General features: G+C 40.8%; 1 protein-coding gene across 1 annotated transcript in view; it reads right to left on the reverse strand.

Moving 5' to 3' along the window:
- Positions 1-15716, reverse strand: part of mgat5 (alpha-1,6-mannosylglycoprotein 6-beta-N-acetylglucosaminyltransferase) — an 87643-nt gene that overhangs the window by 42152 nt on the left and 29775 nt on the right. The window contains exons 4-8 of the mRNA XM_026157599.1: positions 13334-13423; positions 7318-7389; positions 4437-4598; positions 1489-1658; positions 857-991 (exon numbers count right to left, since the gene is read on the reverse strand). Of these exons, the coding sequence (XP_026013384.1) occupies positions 857-991; positions 1489-1658; positions 4437-4598; positions 7318-7389; positions 13334-13423 (629 nt within the window). The remainder of the gene's footprint in view (positions 1-856; positions 992-1488; positions 1659-4436; positions 4599-7317; positions 7390-13333; positions 13424-15716) is intronic.

Consider the following 15716-nt stretch of genomic DNA (forward strand, 5'->3'; position numbering starts at 1 on the left):
CATGTTGTATCAAAAGAAAAGGCTAACTTGGTTATCATTTTGCAGAAAAAAGAGACTGCTAAAAATAAAAACATAAGAGGTTTTTGGACAAAGTTTGTCTTCTCCATTCTTTAAGCACCGGTTCGAGCACTGTTTAAGCACCGGCACCGTTTCAAAAGTACCGGTTTGGCACCGGTATCAGATAAAACCTAAACGATACCCATCCCTACTTATGAATGATTTTTAGAAATCACAATATATTATTTAAGGACACAAGCTAGCAAGGTAGTAAGCTAGCAGCTTTTAAATTTGTACACTAAATATTCTACTGTAATACATGTTTTTCTCCAAGATTTCTAGTCGTGTTTGAAATAGTCTTACCATTCACAACATATAACACATATGTATACTCTGGAATGATTTTTTTTTTTTTTACAAATTATAATGCATTACTGGAAAACACTACTTAGGAAGCTAGCAAGCTAGCAGCTTCTAAACTTCTGGAGCTTAGCAAGTCAAGAAATTTTAAAAGGAAATAATCTTCTTCCTTCTGGCACCTCCAAGATTATCAATCTGCCTAGGTGTACGCCAAAGGCAACCTCTAACTTGGAAGTGCCCAAAACTGCTGCAGTTCCTCTAATGTCCACTTGAGGTTGGTTAAAAGGCCCAGCTTTACTGGATTAAAAAGCATGTTTGCGACATGGTGGTGCAAAGCACTTCGGCCTTTGTAGCCAAGGATGGAACGAGCCATATGGATGTAAATCCTGGATCCAAATCCCACAGTGTTTACGTTCATGTAGAAACCTGACAGTCAACACAAGGTGATGTAGAAAATGAAGTTTAATGGCCTTCAAATGTAAAATACAAATATACTTACTGGTAGTGGACCCAGGAAGGCCCCAGAGTCTTCTTAAACTGGGTCAGACCCACGATGTCGATGTATATAAGCTCTACCACTTTATCGCCCTGCGTGGGGCAGCTGGATTTGTTTCCCATAACCTTTCGCATGATCCTGTAGAAAAAAGAAAAACAACAACTCTGATTCAGCAAATTGATCCACATGTCAAACTAGTCAGCAGGCAGCCACTGCATTTAATTTTACTAGGCAGGCCATTGATCAAAGCCAAGCACGTATACAACAGAGAAAGGAATCTGTCAAACTCAGGATTAAGGATTGTGATTTGGTTTGGAAATTTTGTCTTACCATCATCATCATCATCATCATCATCATCATCATCATCATCATCATTATAATAGAAAAAGACAAACAACTTTGTTTAGTCAGACTGCTGACAGTTCATAATGTGAGCTACTACAGGAGTTTTAAATAAGTTTACACTTTGTAAATAAGATTAATACTAATGTTAAAGGTGTTGGTTTGACTATACAGAGAATTATACCCATATAGCTGCCTTTTACTCAATTATTTATGAACGATCATCCTCCACACGAGTGTTCTTAACATCAGTCCACCTTAAATAGACAGTTTAATAATAATAATAATCTTACTCTTTGAGCTCATTGAGGGAAGCAGAGATGCGAATGTTGTGGCCCAGCAGGTACAATGTGGTTATGAGGTCACTCCACTGGACCAGCTCCCCCAGTGGGCCCCCACTGAAAGCATTTTCTGCAATCTTGAAGCCTGACTCCTTGGTCAGCAGACCAAGATGGACCAGGATCTGATGGAGGAGAAAATAGGAAAATAAAAAGTAAGTGCAGGAACTAATGTAGCGCAGCTTTTCATTTAGAAGATGAGAATACTTTTTAATGTTTGTGAATGTGGAATAAAAGGGCGATCATAAAGTTTATGAAAGACAGCAGTAGAGCAGGGCGATATGGCCAAAAATACTTATCACGATATATATTTGAAAATTTGCGATAACGATATAACCGACGATATAATTGATGCGAGACAAAATACAACTCCACAACATTACTAGCGCAAAAAGACAACCTTCCATTTATTTTCACTTAAACAAGAAGCTGGTTTTTATGTACATTAAAGCTTTATAAAAATGTAACAGTGCAAATGCAAATTCCTTGCTGAAAGTTTAACCAAAAGACATTTCCAGTAGAAATGTGCTGACATATCCTGAGCATAACCATGTATAATATCCACTGAAGTTAAAAAGAGGTGCTTTGCAACATTAAACTGCAGTGTGCAGTACGCATTTTTCGGACCATAAGGTGCACAGGATTATAAGGCACATTAAGCGAAACAAAGCAGTCAGATAAATCAAACTTTTAAACTCATTCTTCTTGCTTCCTCCACTTCTGTACCATTGATTCATTAATGTTGAATTCTCTGGCAGCTGCTCTATTCCCATGTTGTTGCAGTATATTAATGACTAACCTCATATTGTGGATGGATTATCTCAGTTGTTCTCCTGACTGAAGTTTGGTCCGTTTACAGCATCCTGCCATGCGATTGCATTTGTCTCTAACTATCAGGAACCTTAACGTTAACTTTTATAAGTGGAAAAGTGTTAGTGTTCGTCCTCCAGCTTCACTGTTTATGTTATGCTAACATAGCTGTGTCGCTAGCGATCACGTAGCACATCATTATATACCAGCTAGCCCAACTTCAGTAACCCTACAAATGTCACTGCTGTTTAGTTTCCTGTCTTCATTTATGTTGGAAGTGATAGCAGAGCTGTATGTTTGAATTTTTTCAGAAATCTCTCAGTCAGAACATGCAATATCATGCTTAGGTAACTAGCGAAACTAGCGAGCTAACTTCCGCTAGTTTCCTGCTAACTTCTAACTCCGTTAAATGTAATAAATTTTGTTTTCATGGATGCCTGGAAGTTAAACTTCATAGTTACACCTGGTAAAGCAGCAATGCTGATCGTTTTATTAAAGATGAAAGAATTTAGACAGTTTTTAACTCTCAGTGATGCTGCAGTGTTCGTTTGACCAGAAGCATACGGAGTTTAGGACCCAGATTACTCCCAGATTTAAGAGCATCTTAGTCCGACAAATACGACAATAACGACGGCCGCTTGCATGTTCTGCAAAAAAATGTGCTTTGTCGTGTATCTGATGGACAAACACCAAATCAGTTCCACATCACTGAAGTTGCACCATTTTTACAAACCAATTCTGGTTCATCTGTTTCACTCAACAATTGGCCATGTGCGTATGAAAACAAAGGCACTGCGCATGCGCGTGTTACTCATATTCTATCGCGATATTTCATTTTCCTATCGTTGCCTAACATTATACTGGTATTACCGTGAACGGTATAATATGGCCCAGCCCTAGACAGCAGTGACTGAGCCATTTCTTTCTTTCTTGTTTTGACTGTTTTGAGCCACCGTAGCCCACAAGAAGAGTGGACAAATAAAAGACACGTTACTGGTTTCCTATCTAAAATAACTGGTTAGATTATTAAGAGTGCAAAATGTTTACAGTGCTCATTATAATAAGAGGTTTTGCTGTAAAAGCAGTTCTAGTTTTTCCTATGCTGACAGGTGAGCAGTGTCACATGCTGAGAAAACGCACACAACTTAAGTAAAACATGAACACACAGGATGGTTTTCAGCTGCCGAGCGGGAACATAGTGTTCCACAGTGGGAGCTGAAAGTAATAGAAGGCTTTGTTTGAAGTGACCAACACACATTTCACTGCTGACAGTGTGAATTCCTGAACAAATCAGAAGCTGAAATTATCACGAGAAACTGTTCTTTGTCTCATTAGAGACTGAACAGATTCAACAAAGTGGGTGGAAAAAAGCAACGGCCGGGTAAGATCGTGAGATTTCTTGTTTCTTGTACTCTTGAGTTTCACATGAAGGGGACGCTGCCTCACTTCAGCACCACGGTATCAAGGGAGCACGATGTGAATTATTCAGAAGGGCCAAGGGAAGTGTGCAGTTATTCAGAGCTGGGAGCAGCTTCTAGCTTGGGACACAATGGAATATCTGTGTCAGTCCTTTCCCAGCATCAGCTCTTCTCTGAGCAGAAGTGAGGCGGTCTACAAGTGTGTCAAAGTGTGTTTGGGTGTATATCGGTATTGGTATACATAAAGGTGGTGCATTCATTTCAACTGGCTGGTTGAAAGCTAAAAAAAAAAGCTGCATCCTGCTGACTTTTAGGTAGATAAATATTAACATTTCACTTATTCAGCTAGAATATTTTTCTGAAAAGCACCAGTCTTCCCTTTTAGCTGACTAAACCTGGGAGTTTCACTGCATACTTTGGTATTGTGCCTCCATCTTCTACATATAATACACAAACAGGACACTGAGCTCACAAAAGCTTTTCATCCATTACTCTGAACGCTGTCTAGAGGGCCTTTCCTGGCAGAGAGGAAGTGACACATTTATGTCGGAGCCTGCAGTTACTCTTTACAAAACAACTGTAGCACAAAAAACAAACAGCTTCTTTTCGTCCCTGAAAACAAAACCTGAGTGGACAAAAGCTCCGGCAAACTACATCATCATCTGTCATGCCCACCTTCTTCTTCCGCCGCTTGCCCAGGTTCTGCTTTGCAGCCAGCGAGCGGATGGCGCTGACCCACGGCTCGGCCATCCGTTTGATTCTCAGCATCATCCAGCGGAACTCCTCCCGTTGTGACATCATCCGGTAAAGCTCCTCGAAACTGGTCCGGATCTCCGCCTGTGTGGAAACGTGGACACAAGTACAGCGACTGTAATCTGATAACGTGCGCGTGTTGGTCCACAGAAAACATTAATATCAACTTCTTTAAAATTTCTCATCAAGACAGTGATTATGTTCACTTTGTTATCTGCTTCACTTGTGTTTCTTCATGGCTGCTTGGTTCTCCTGCTGCAAGAAAATCCCAAAGCAATCTTTAAAATTTTATCTAATGTAATTCAGAATTTGCAATATTGCCTTCCAAGTTGCCAAAGCCTTGTTTTCTTGGAGTGAGCTCCACTAATACAAGATCCCCAGCTCAACCCCAGCACTGTGTAGCTACGATTAAAAGGTTTATCCAAAGTGACTGAGTCTCGCATTGTATCTCCTTGGATCGGCAGATGGATTAAACGGATGGAGACAGAAAGGCGGAGCTGGTCTGCGGAATAGGGGGGTGGATGAATGACTGGTGAATCTGGGCTTTAATGTGCCCTATTTGTCCTTTTTTTTTTTTTTTTAAAAAAGAAACAAAAATCTTATACAGTGAGTTATAAGTACATATAGTGAATTGAGAAAGCACTATACTGTAGTTATGGTTACGGGAACATCAGGTGCTGAAACATTTGGAGCGCCAAGTGCTCCCTGTTACAAACAAATGTCTAAAGGGAGAAGAGGAAGAAGGCTTAGCTGTGCAGGGTTTGATGATTCCCACAGAAGAGACATACAAAGCACAAAGAAGGATCACTGCTACTTTTTTTCTGGGGGCACAGATTTCAAGAGACGGGACATCGTCATCAACTAAATGTTTAATAAAAAGGTTGTGAAGCAAAGCGGCTCATGCTGTGAAACGTCTATCTGCATGTTAGTAATCTTGCCTCTGTTGTGAGACTGCTGACTAACTGCTAGTCAAGCTGAAGGATGGAAATAAACGTGAGGTCACAGACGGCCACGGAAAGGGAAATAGTGTAAACACATTCAAATATCACCCCGTCTCATCTGAATATGACGCTGAGCAGAGTAATGTGCTTTGTCACATCTCCCTCCGCTCTCGTCTTTCTTTCCCTTTTCCCTCTTAACCCTCAACCAGTTACAGCAGATGGCTGCCCCTCCCTGAGCCTGGATCTGCAGGAAGTTTCTTCCTGTTAGAAGCCAGTTTTTCCTTCCCACTGTCGCCAAGTGCTGGTTTTCTCCAGAACGCTGAAGGGTCTTTCCCTTCCAGTATAAAGTGCCTTCAGGCGACTGTTGTTATAATTAGGTGCGATATAAACAAACCTGAATATAATTTTTAGGAAAAGAAGTGAAGCTGTGAGTGAGGCGGCACTAGTGGGAGAAAGATAGAGTGCTAAGGAGAAACCACAGTGCCATTACTAGCTGCTAAGGTGGCTGAAACAAGGTTGTAGCGAGGCATTAGCATTCCTCATCACGACAGGAAATCGCTTGCACGGATTGAAGCTATTAAAATCTGTGCCTGAATTAAAAACTCCAAAGCCTGTCAAATGGCATGTCCCCGCTACTGATGGGTCAGTGCTGTTGATGCTTCCAGAGAGGGGGATGAAGAGCGCTTAATATCGATTCACCCAAAGCAGAGGAAAAGGCAGGGGGAGGGGGAAGATACAGTAGACTTTGTACAAGCCAGCAAGCAAGCTCTGTAAGTGGGATTTGACTGAGCTACCGCATTGGCACAGATGCAAGATCATTATTTCAGATTTGACCCATGGTTCCATCACTCCGGCTTTCGTCTTCTAGAGGCTAAACATACCTCGATAGCATAAGCTATCATAAGCTATCGAGGTATGTTTACAGTTCAGCTCAGCCCGTTTGCTCATTCGCTGGCTCGATTTTACTTTGATTGGTTGTAAAGGCAGCTTGAAAAGCAAACATTTTAAAATGTTAGCTATTGGTGGACAGTTTTTTATTGTTATGAGACTTGCTTTCACCTGACTACCAGTTCTTAGTATTTTAATGTATATTACTGTCTGCTCTGCGGCTAACGCTAAGCAACTGATATACAGTGCTGAAGAGAAAAAAAGCATTTGCCTGCTTCCCGATTTCCTGTTTTTTGCATATGTATCACACTTATACATTTGACCACATGTGTGCTTAATTTTACTAGCCATTCATTTCAATAGAGCCTATCTGACAAAATGAGGTCAGCTAAAAGGAACAGATCATCAGTATTGGTTCAGTAACTTGCCTGAGAGTACTTCGGCAACCATGCTGGAGCAGCCAGCGATCAAACTGCCAACGTTCTGTTTAACCGATGACCTGCTCTACCTGCATACAGAAACCCCTTATTTCTTAATATGAAATATCCTATAAATGAAGCATAATGGAGTAGGTCTAAACATGTAAGGAAAATTAATCCTAATGATAAAACTTGCCATCACGCATACAAGTATCCATGAAATCCATTCAGTTAAATGGACCACAGCTATGGCATCTGTGTTGTAATGCGACACCCGAACAACCCCGGCATAACGGTGCCTAATAGATATAGGCCGACCAAGTAGATTTTTTTTAATAGTGAGCAACTGCAACTGGTTACTCTCACACAAGCCTATTTTTATAACAACACGAGGGGTTAGTAGCGAGGGGAGACTATTATCTCTCCTGTCTGAGCAGTAGCTCGTGATGTGAGAGCCTCTGAAAGGTTCATCTCGAAGGGCAGCTGAAGTAGTTCAACGGTCCATTGTGTTTTCAGTTTACAGTTAACAGGAGATGTGTGCTGTTTTTCTCTCACCTGGCCTCTCTGGTCCATTTCTTCATTCAGGGTCTTGGCTCGCCAGGGCAGACGAGGACACCAGTTCTCCACCTACGGAAGAAGCCCAAAACACCTGTTCAGTTTACAGCTTTGTTTTTTTTAACCTTTTATCAGACATCCACCGGAACCGTGACACACACACACACACACACACACACACACACACACACACACACACACACACACACACACACACACACACACACACAGAAATGTACATTAGCACAACTCTTCACTTTACTAGAGATGTAAATGGACCCTGCTGCTGTTCACTGTTGCTAAACTTGGCCTACTAAATGCCAAGAAGCAACTGCAGGAATCCTCTCAAGTTCATATATATGTGATTATATAACACTTTTCTTCAGCTCTTTGCATTAGACAGCAACTCAAGACAATTTAAAATACTCCTCTTACTTAGAAAGCATTTAATGGATTGGCTGTATGTTTCCAGCATCATTACTGCTTTAAATTCTCGACACGACGGTTGTGCTACTGTTCCTCCGTTTTTAGAGGTAGAAGCTTTGGCCTTCAAGCTCAACTTCTTCAGGGAAAAAAAATTCCACTGTACATTTAAGCTATGGCCATTCCTGCCATTACAAAAGTAGTTTTCCTTAATTCTCCGTCTGCCTGTGTCACTTACTGCTTTCATCTGGCTTTTCACAGATTATACACCAGTGCTAAACTTTACTTCAACCATTTAAGCAAGCTTCCCCCTCGTCCCCACCAATTATTTATTTCATACATGAAACAAACTAACAACAAGAAGAAAAGCACTGGACCAAAAAGAAAATGAAAAATGCAAGAAACTATTATTTTGTCTGACTTTCTGTTAGAAACCACACGTCTCACAAGGTTCAGAGTGCATTCACACCCATTCAAACAGCATGTCCTTCAATAAACAAAGGGTTAAACAGCAGGTGGGTGTGGCTTCTGTGTTTACGCCAACAACTGTCTGAACATATGAAGCAGATACAACTGCTTCATATGCAGGTACGCTGGTGTGATCTGGGTGGTAAATTCTAGCTCGCAGATGAGTGGCTCCTGTTTGATGACATATATATGTTAACACCTCAGGGCAGGGATTTGGTCTTCTTCATCCAAAACAGCCACATCTTGCTGTACGCTGTGTTCGTGAGCCACTGTTTACTTTTAATGATGTCTTCCTGTTTATTTTAGCTAGGGAGATATGTTCTAGTTTTTTGGTTTGGTACTTGATAATATATGAGGGCCATTGAAGGTTTAAAAATATTAATAAAAATAATGAATTAAGGGGGAAAAAAGCAAGAAAAAACCCATAAATGTAAAAGACTAATGGCCAAACTTGTGAGGACAAAAAACAAGACTTTATAAGGAAAAAAATCTTAAACTTAAAAAGGAAAATCCCTGTTTTCCAAGAACAAATTCACAAGCTTATGAGAAAAGATTCTAAAATTTAGAATTGTGTTTTAATCATGTAGATTTACGACTTGTTGGATGACTGTTTTTTTGGGTGCGTGTGCGTCCCATATGACCCTTATGGACCATTGATTTGTTTGTTGTTTTGGCCCACTTCAATCTCCTTTTTAACTCCTCCAGCTTTGTAAATTTACTTTCATACAAACACAACATATATCAACATATCAAGGAGTTGTCCCTGTGGCTGTTTGGGGAAGAGGACTGGTTTTCGTGCTGTGTCTCTGCCCTCCATAGACGAGGGAAAAGTACCCAACTGTTAACGCTAGAGCAACACACGGGTCTGTAGGTAGGTGAAGGTGGGACACAGCCACACAGCTGAGGATTTGCCTGATGCTGAACAACTGCCACTCTGACTGCAGTCTCCATATTCCATCCTGTTCGTACGCCTGATTTAAATCACTTCTTCTTTCTCAGCAATTGCTTGTGCAGTTCCTTCCTCTTCATCCGTTTGTACATACAGATGTTTATGGAGAAGTGAAGTTTAATTGTGTCTGTGAAGGTTCTCAGTCATCCAGGTCATCGTAGTCAAAGGAGCTTGCAAAGAAAAGCGTCTGGACTTCTTTAAGTTGCTTGAAGACGTTTCACCTCTCATCCGAGAAGCTTCTTCAGTTCTAAGGTCAAATGGTGGAGAGATCCCTTCCCAGACGCCTTAACGCCCACTCACATCCTGGGCCATCTGACCTCAGGAATTCGCATGATAAGGGGGGGCCAGGTTCACAATGAACACACCCGAAACTCTGGCTGATTGGGACCCACGCCCAGTTTCCCACCTTGGCTCAGGCGATTAGAGGATCATCAGGGGGTCCTTTTGTCCCTCTGTGGGGGGTCACTCCCACTAGGTTTATATCTGGGACTCTCCACCATTTGACCTTAGAACTGAAGAAGCTTCTCGGATGAGAGGTGAAACGTCTTCAAGCAACTTAAAGAAGTCCAGACGCTTTTCTTTGCAAGCTCCTTTGAAGTTTAATTATGCATTTTGCTTGTCTTGGCAAAATTTGGCTCTGTACAAGTTGCGAGTGTTTACTGTCAATCAGCAACACACCACCATTAGCTAAACCCTGACCTTCTCCCGCTGACATCCATCCGGATGCGCTGCCCCTTTGCAAGGTTAATGCAGCGCTTGACACGTATGAATTATACATGGTAAAGGGTGTATGATCTGAGCTTGAATTTTTTTTTTCCTCTTAGCTAAGAAGAACTGTAACACTAGAGGTGAAGAGTGAAGGATGTTAGCTTAGCAGAGAGTCTTTATAAATTCTGACAAATATTTCTGTTTGCTTCCTGCTTCCATGAATAGAAAGACGAGGTTTCTCTCAAACCTAATGGATTCCACTAATGTCCATCTCGCTTCTATTCCCATACCGACCAAGCCAGCTTTCTGCCTTCTTTACCAGTCGACCGCTTTCAGCTCATATACAAAATTCATAAGAGGCTGCTGACCTCTCTGAATCTGAAATCCTACTTTTCCCAAAAATATAACGCCTCAAAACAAAACAAACATGGAAGAGCTCTCTAGTTGAAGCTCAATTTCCAACTTTAGAATTAGTTGATGAGACAAATTTAAGGAAAACTCGTCCGAGAGAAACGAAAGGCTCGCTGATCAAACGTAATCAGCTGCTGTGATCTGCGGAAGATCTTTGAAATGAGAAATCAGAGCGGAAGTTTAATGTGAAGCAAAGCTGGGGGTTTTTTAGGGTTTTTTTTGGGGGGGGCAGACTTTAATTAGAATTAAGGAAAAGATTAGCTCTGTCGCTACAAAACGAGTACATGTCCGTGTTTGGGGCAAAGATAAATCATGCAAAAAATTGAAGGTCTGAAAGTGTCCCTTGAAGGAACTCGTCAATAATGAATAATCCCTCCACCGTGGCTTTTTCCCCCTATTTGCCGGGACTGAAGTGAAGTCATTCTGAATCTCTTTTCATATGCTGCAAACTCATCCCTTGAAGGAGTGCCTCGCACATTACCACATCACCCCCCTCCCCACTGAATCATCTCCTCGTTCTCCCTCACCGTCCTCCTCAACACACTAATTTGCTCTCATGAAAAATGAAATCCCCCTTTTACCTCTACTTATTTTTAGCACTTCATTCTTTTGTGATCACTCTCAGTTTGCAGGAATGTTGTCAGGCCACTCTGGGTATGCAGTATCCATTTTTTACTGGTTGTCTGAGGTTTTTTGCAGCTCTTATCGTACTTATTGAATCCAAAGAGAACAAACCCAAAGCACAAACCAAAAATATACCGCAGAAAGAGACCATGCAAGCAGCGGGAAAATAGATCAAGCAACTGCAGGTTTCTGAAAAGAATGTAAGACTCTTCATTTTTCGAATATATGCAAAAAACAAGAATGTTTCATCACAACGTTCCTCTGCTTTTAAGGGAACCTGTTATGCGTTTCCTTATTTTATGCAATGCCAAGCAAATCCTATTTGATACATGAGCTTTGAGACCTCTACATCATTGTGATTTTTATGACTTTTTGAGACATATATACAATAATAGTAATAATACATATAGGGCTGGGCGATATGGCCTAAGATTCATATCGCGATATAATTTGAAGCACGTGCGGTAACGATATATATCGTGATATATTCTTTTCTTCTGTATAACGTATTTTCCACACTATAAGGCACACTTAAAATCCTTTAATTTTCTCAAAAATCGAGAGTGTGCCTTATGTATGAATTCTGATTTTACTTACTGACTTCGAACTGATTTCTGCGTGCAGAAATCTGTTAAAAAATGTTTTAGTACAACTTTGGTAAGCCGCACTGCTTGATGGATTGTCAGAGCATTACGGCTGCCGTAGTGAGGAGCTTCGCGGAGTAATCTGGGTCCAAAACGCCGTCTGCTTCAGGTCCCAAAGTCAAACGAACACTAAGAGTTAAAAACGGTCTAAATTCTTTCATCTTTAATAAAATCATCAGCGTTGCTGCTTTATCGGGTGTAACAATTAAGTTTAACATCCATGAAAACAGAATTTATTAAATTTAACGGAGTTAGAAGTTAGCAGGGAGTTAGCTCGCTAGTTTACACCTAAACATTTCATACCATCTTCTGACTGAGACTTTTGAAACTAATTAAAACGTACAGCTCTGCTACCACTTCCAACATAAATGCTGGAAACGTTTGCAGGGTTACTGAAGTTGGACTACCTGGTATATAATGTTGTGCTACGTGATTGCTAGCGACACAGCTATGTTAGCATAACATTAGCACAGTGAAGCTGGAGGACGAACGCCAACTTTTTTTCCACTCGATAAAAGTGAACGTGAGGGATTCTGGTGGTCAGGGACAAATGCAATCGCATAGCAGGATGCTATACACGGGCCAAACTTCAGTCAGGAGAACAACTGAGATTATTCATCAACAATACGAGGTTGGTTATTAATATAGTGCAACAACATGGGAATAGAACAGCTGCGAGAGAATTCAACATTAATGAATCAATGTTACGGAAGTGGAGGAAGCGAAGTTTTTGGCTTTCCCCATATTTCAAAAGTGCTTCATCTCTTTGCTATGACTGTCGCCCGCCATAATTTGCAGATGATAATGGTTTTAGCTGCTGCGATGCTTTCGACCAAAACAGGCGCAGCTTGATGACATCATCAACATGCGCTATCGCGATAGAGGTACTTGAACAAATAAGCCTTTGATTTTATATATTTCATTTACATTTTACAAAAAAAATGATTGCTTCATGTTTACTGAGGTTGAAAAAATCATTTTTAGTGCCGTTTCAGATGGGAAGAACTGGGGGGGTTGTGCCATGAGCCAATGTAAACTAAATAAGGATTATTTTGATCTGTCAATCATGCCAAGCTATGCTGGTACAGTCCAATAATAAAAACAGAAGGCTGGAAATAGGTTCACGTATTTTTTAAAGACAGGAAAATGAGTAACTAATTTACCATTTTATATAGTTGGTAGAAAAGCACTGCATTTAAAGGAAAACTCTTTTTATTTACCCAGGTAACAATCTCTTGGGCGATGAGGAAATGAAACAATTATGATTACAGTATGCAGCTCATATGCATCTACTTCAACTTTAAAACTGACCAAAATTAACACAAGAAACCAGTTAAAACAATTACACCATGTTTAGCAGCGTATTTATTTAAAACTGTTCTGCTCGGTGGACAAACATTTATAAAATAATATGAGGATGAAGGTGATTTCTACTCATTTCTGCTTTTTACATCTGAAGGTAGGCAGATTAAAAGAAACCAGTAAAGGAGACAGATATATATAAAAGCCAACTAATGAGAAAACATGCAGACACACAGAGACGGACACTTAGCAGCATACAGAGAACAGTGGCGTATCTGAGGTCCAATGGTGTATCTGCCATCAATAAACACAAAGCCTGTATATAAATGGTAAACAGTAACCAGCTTGTTAAGATGCTGGTCAGGCGCTCATACACCAGTGCTGCTTTTGCGATGTTGATTTTGTACCACATGAAAAGTAATCATGACGATGTAATACAATCAGTCTTTTTTATCTACATTTATTAACACAAAAAAGAAGGATTTACCTCGCTGAGGTAGATGAAGAAGGAGCAGGTGGATCCATCCACGCCATAGTTGGCGTAGCAGCCGTCAGAGCGCCACATCTCCTTCATCCACTGAGAAAGAGGAGAAGATAAATGTGAGACGGGCATACTGACCCAACATAAACTTTAATGTCACACGTATATTGTAAGAGCCACAGACTGTATATAAAAGACCTCCACTGCTGAAACTACAGTGATCGTATCTGAATGAGAGGGTGATATGTTTGAGAGCAGCCTTACTAACTTTGTGGCAACTAGGGCTGCCACGATTAGTCGACTAGTCACGATTACGTCGACTATCAAAATCGTCGACGACTGATTTAATAGTTGACGAGTCGTTTGAAGCTTTGTAAGATCACAAAAGACGCAGGAATAAGTAGTAGGATTTAAGAGTGTAATAACAGACTGAAACAGAAGATGGCAGCAGTGCATGTACAAGGATGCCAGGTGCCGTTAAACCCCAAAGAAGTAGCTGTGTCCCAGAATTCATAGCGCAGTCCAGCTCAGTTTCCAACAATGGCGGCAGCTAGTTAGTCTTAATGTTACTTTTATTATTCTTTCTGGGTCACAAAATAAACGTTTAGCATATTTTCAGGCGAGAATACTTTCAAAAGCGCTCCGACTTTTTCAGAGACGTCTGTCACCCACTAGCTCGATAGCTAGCCGGGGGCAAGGCTCACTAGAGCCCGTGAGAACGCCGGACTCCCGGCAAATCGTCTTCAAACCCACCGCCATCTTTCGCTACTCAGGTTAAACATATATAAGTGACTTAGATAACTTAAAAATGTTATGCTGGGCTTTTTTTTTTTAGTATTTTATTTGTTCCTGAGTAAATCGGTTTGGCTGAGATTAAAGTTATAGTTTTTACACAGCTGAATAAACGTCAAGCAGACAACTGATTATCAGAAGTGTGAGATGCTCGAGAATATACTCCGGTGTCCTGTTATATTTTAGATAGCAAGGAGTTTATTAAACTTCACCGAAACAATCTGCAAATTTCATTAAAATTTAATAAACCATCAACTTGTCTTTATTTTTAGTTAGCACCTTAAACACTTAAAGCTGTAAGCTAATGATAGTTATATAAGAGCAGATGCATGCTGGTGCAATAAGTTTTACGTCCAATGGATGATGATCTGATTAGTCGACTAATCGCAAAAATAATCGGTGACTAGTCGACTATCAAAATAATCGTTTGTGGCAGCCCTAGTGGCAACCTTCATGTGTGACTGAGTGGAAATCCTTCAATGTGAAAATGTCATTCTTCACTGAAATGGAAGAATGTAGAATGTCCTCAATAAAATGTGTGGAAAGCCGGGATTGATGGAGACTCTGGATGCAGACTGCGATGAGAAACTCTTCTTCTAATTTGATGTCCGGGGGGCAGATTTCTGTGGCACTGGCATTTCTGTGGAAGTGGAAGGGCTGCTGAGCTGAGATGTGGACTGACAGCTATCCTGCTCGTAGGCTCCAATACGTCATGCATGGTGATTTGCAGTAACCTAAGGGAGCAGCGCACTGGCAAACAGAAAATCGACTATTCAAAGCGCTTCATAGTTGGGAGAACTGGCAGATGGGCTCGGAGTCGTTTGGAAGGCAAATGCATAGAGATTGCGTTACTTTAAACAATGACCAAAAAGAGTTCTGTGAGTAGGAGAAAATGTATTTTTCAGATGTTTTACTCGTGTGAAATGCCAGTTTACTGAATTTTGATCCCTTTTCTGAAAGGAAAAAGGAGTTCATGTGCAGCACTCGTGTAGATGGTGTATGTGTAAGGAAAGCTTTAACATTTCCTCAGGCCAAGTTGGAAATTCTAACAGTACAAATGGAAGATTAGGAGTGGCTGAGCAGATGGTGTGTATGATAGTCCCCCATCAGCTTGAGGGACACAGACTCGCCAACACACAGACAAAAAACCAAACAAGACAATGGACAAGCATTGTCTTGTTTTACATAACACAGCATGTGTTATGTGTTTTATTTGGGTGTATGCACCTGTGTCTGCCAGTACCCGTCTGCCCCAGAATTAAACCTGGCTGTCATCTGCTCATCCGGCCTGCAGGTACTGTACAGCAGTGTCATGTAGGAGTTTTGGGAAGTATGCATTCACAACAACAGTGATGTGTTAGTTGTTTAAAAGTGAAGGCAGCAGTGTGCCATCACAGACTGAATTAACTAGATAGAAAGCACTTTCTTATTCCGAGCTCCATCTCTTCAATCTCAGACTGTACTAGAGTAGCTATGCATGAGTTCTGCTTCGAAATAATCCTTTTTTGCTTTATGATGGACTTTGGTCCAGCCCCCTCATTTCATCCACTGTTTAAAACAAGTCATTTAAACAAACTTTCTTCTGATTGGTTGCCAC

The sequence above is a fragment of the Astatotilapia calliptera genome, chromosome 23 (genome assembly GCF_900246225.1).
Source record: "Astatotilapia calliptera chromosome 23, fAstCal1.2, whole genome shotgun sequence".
In the NCBI taxonomy this organism is placed as follows: domain Eukaryota; kingdom Metazoa; phylum Chordata; class Actinopteri; order Cichliformes; family Cichlidae; genus Astatotilapia; species Astatotilapia calliptera.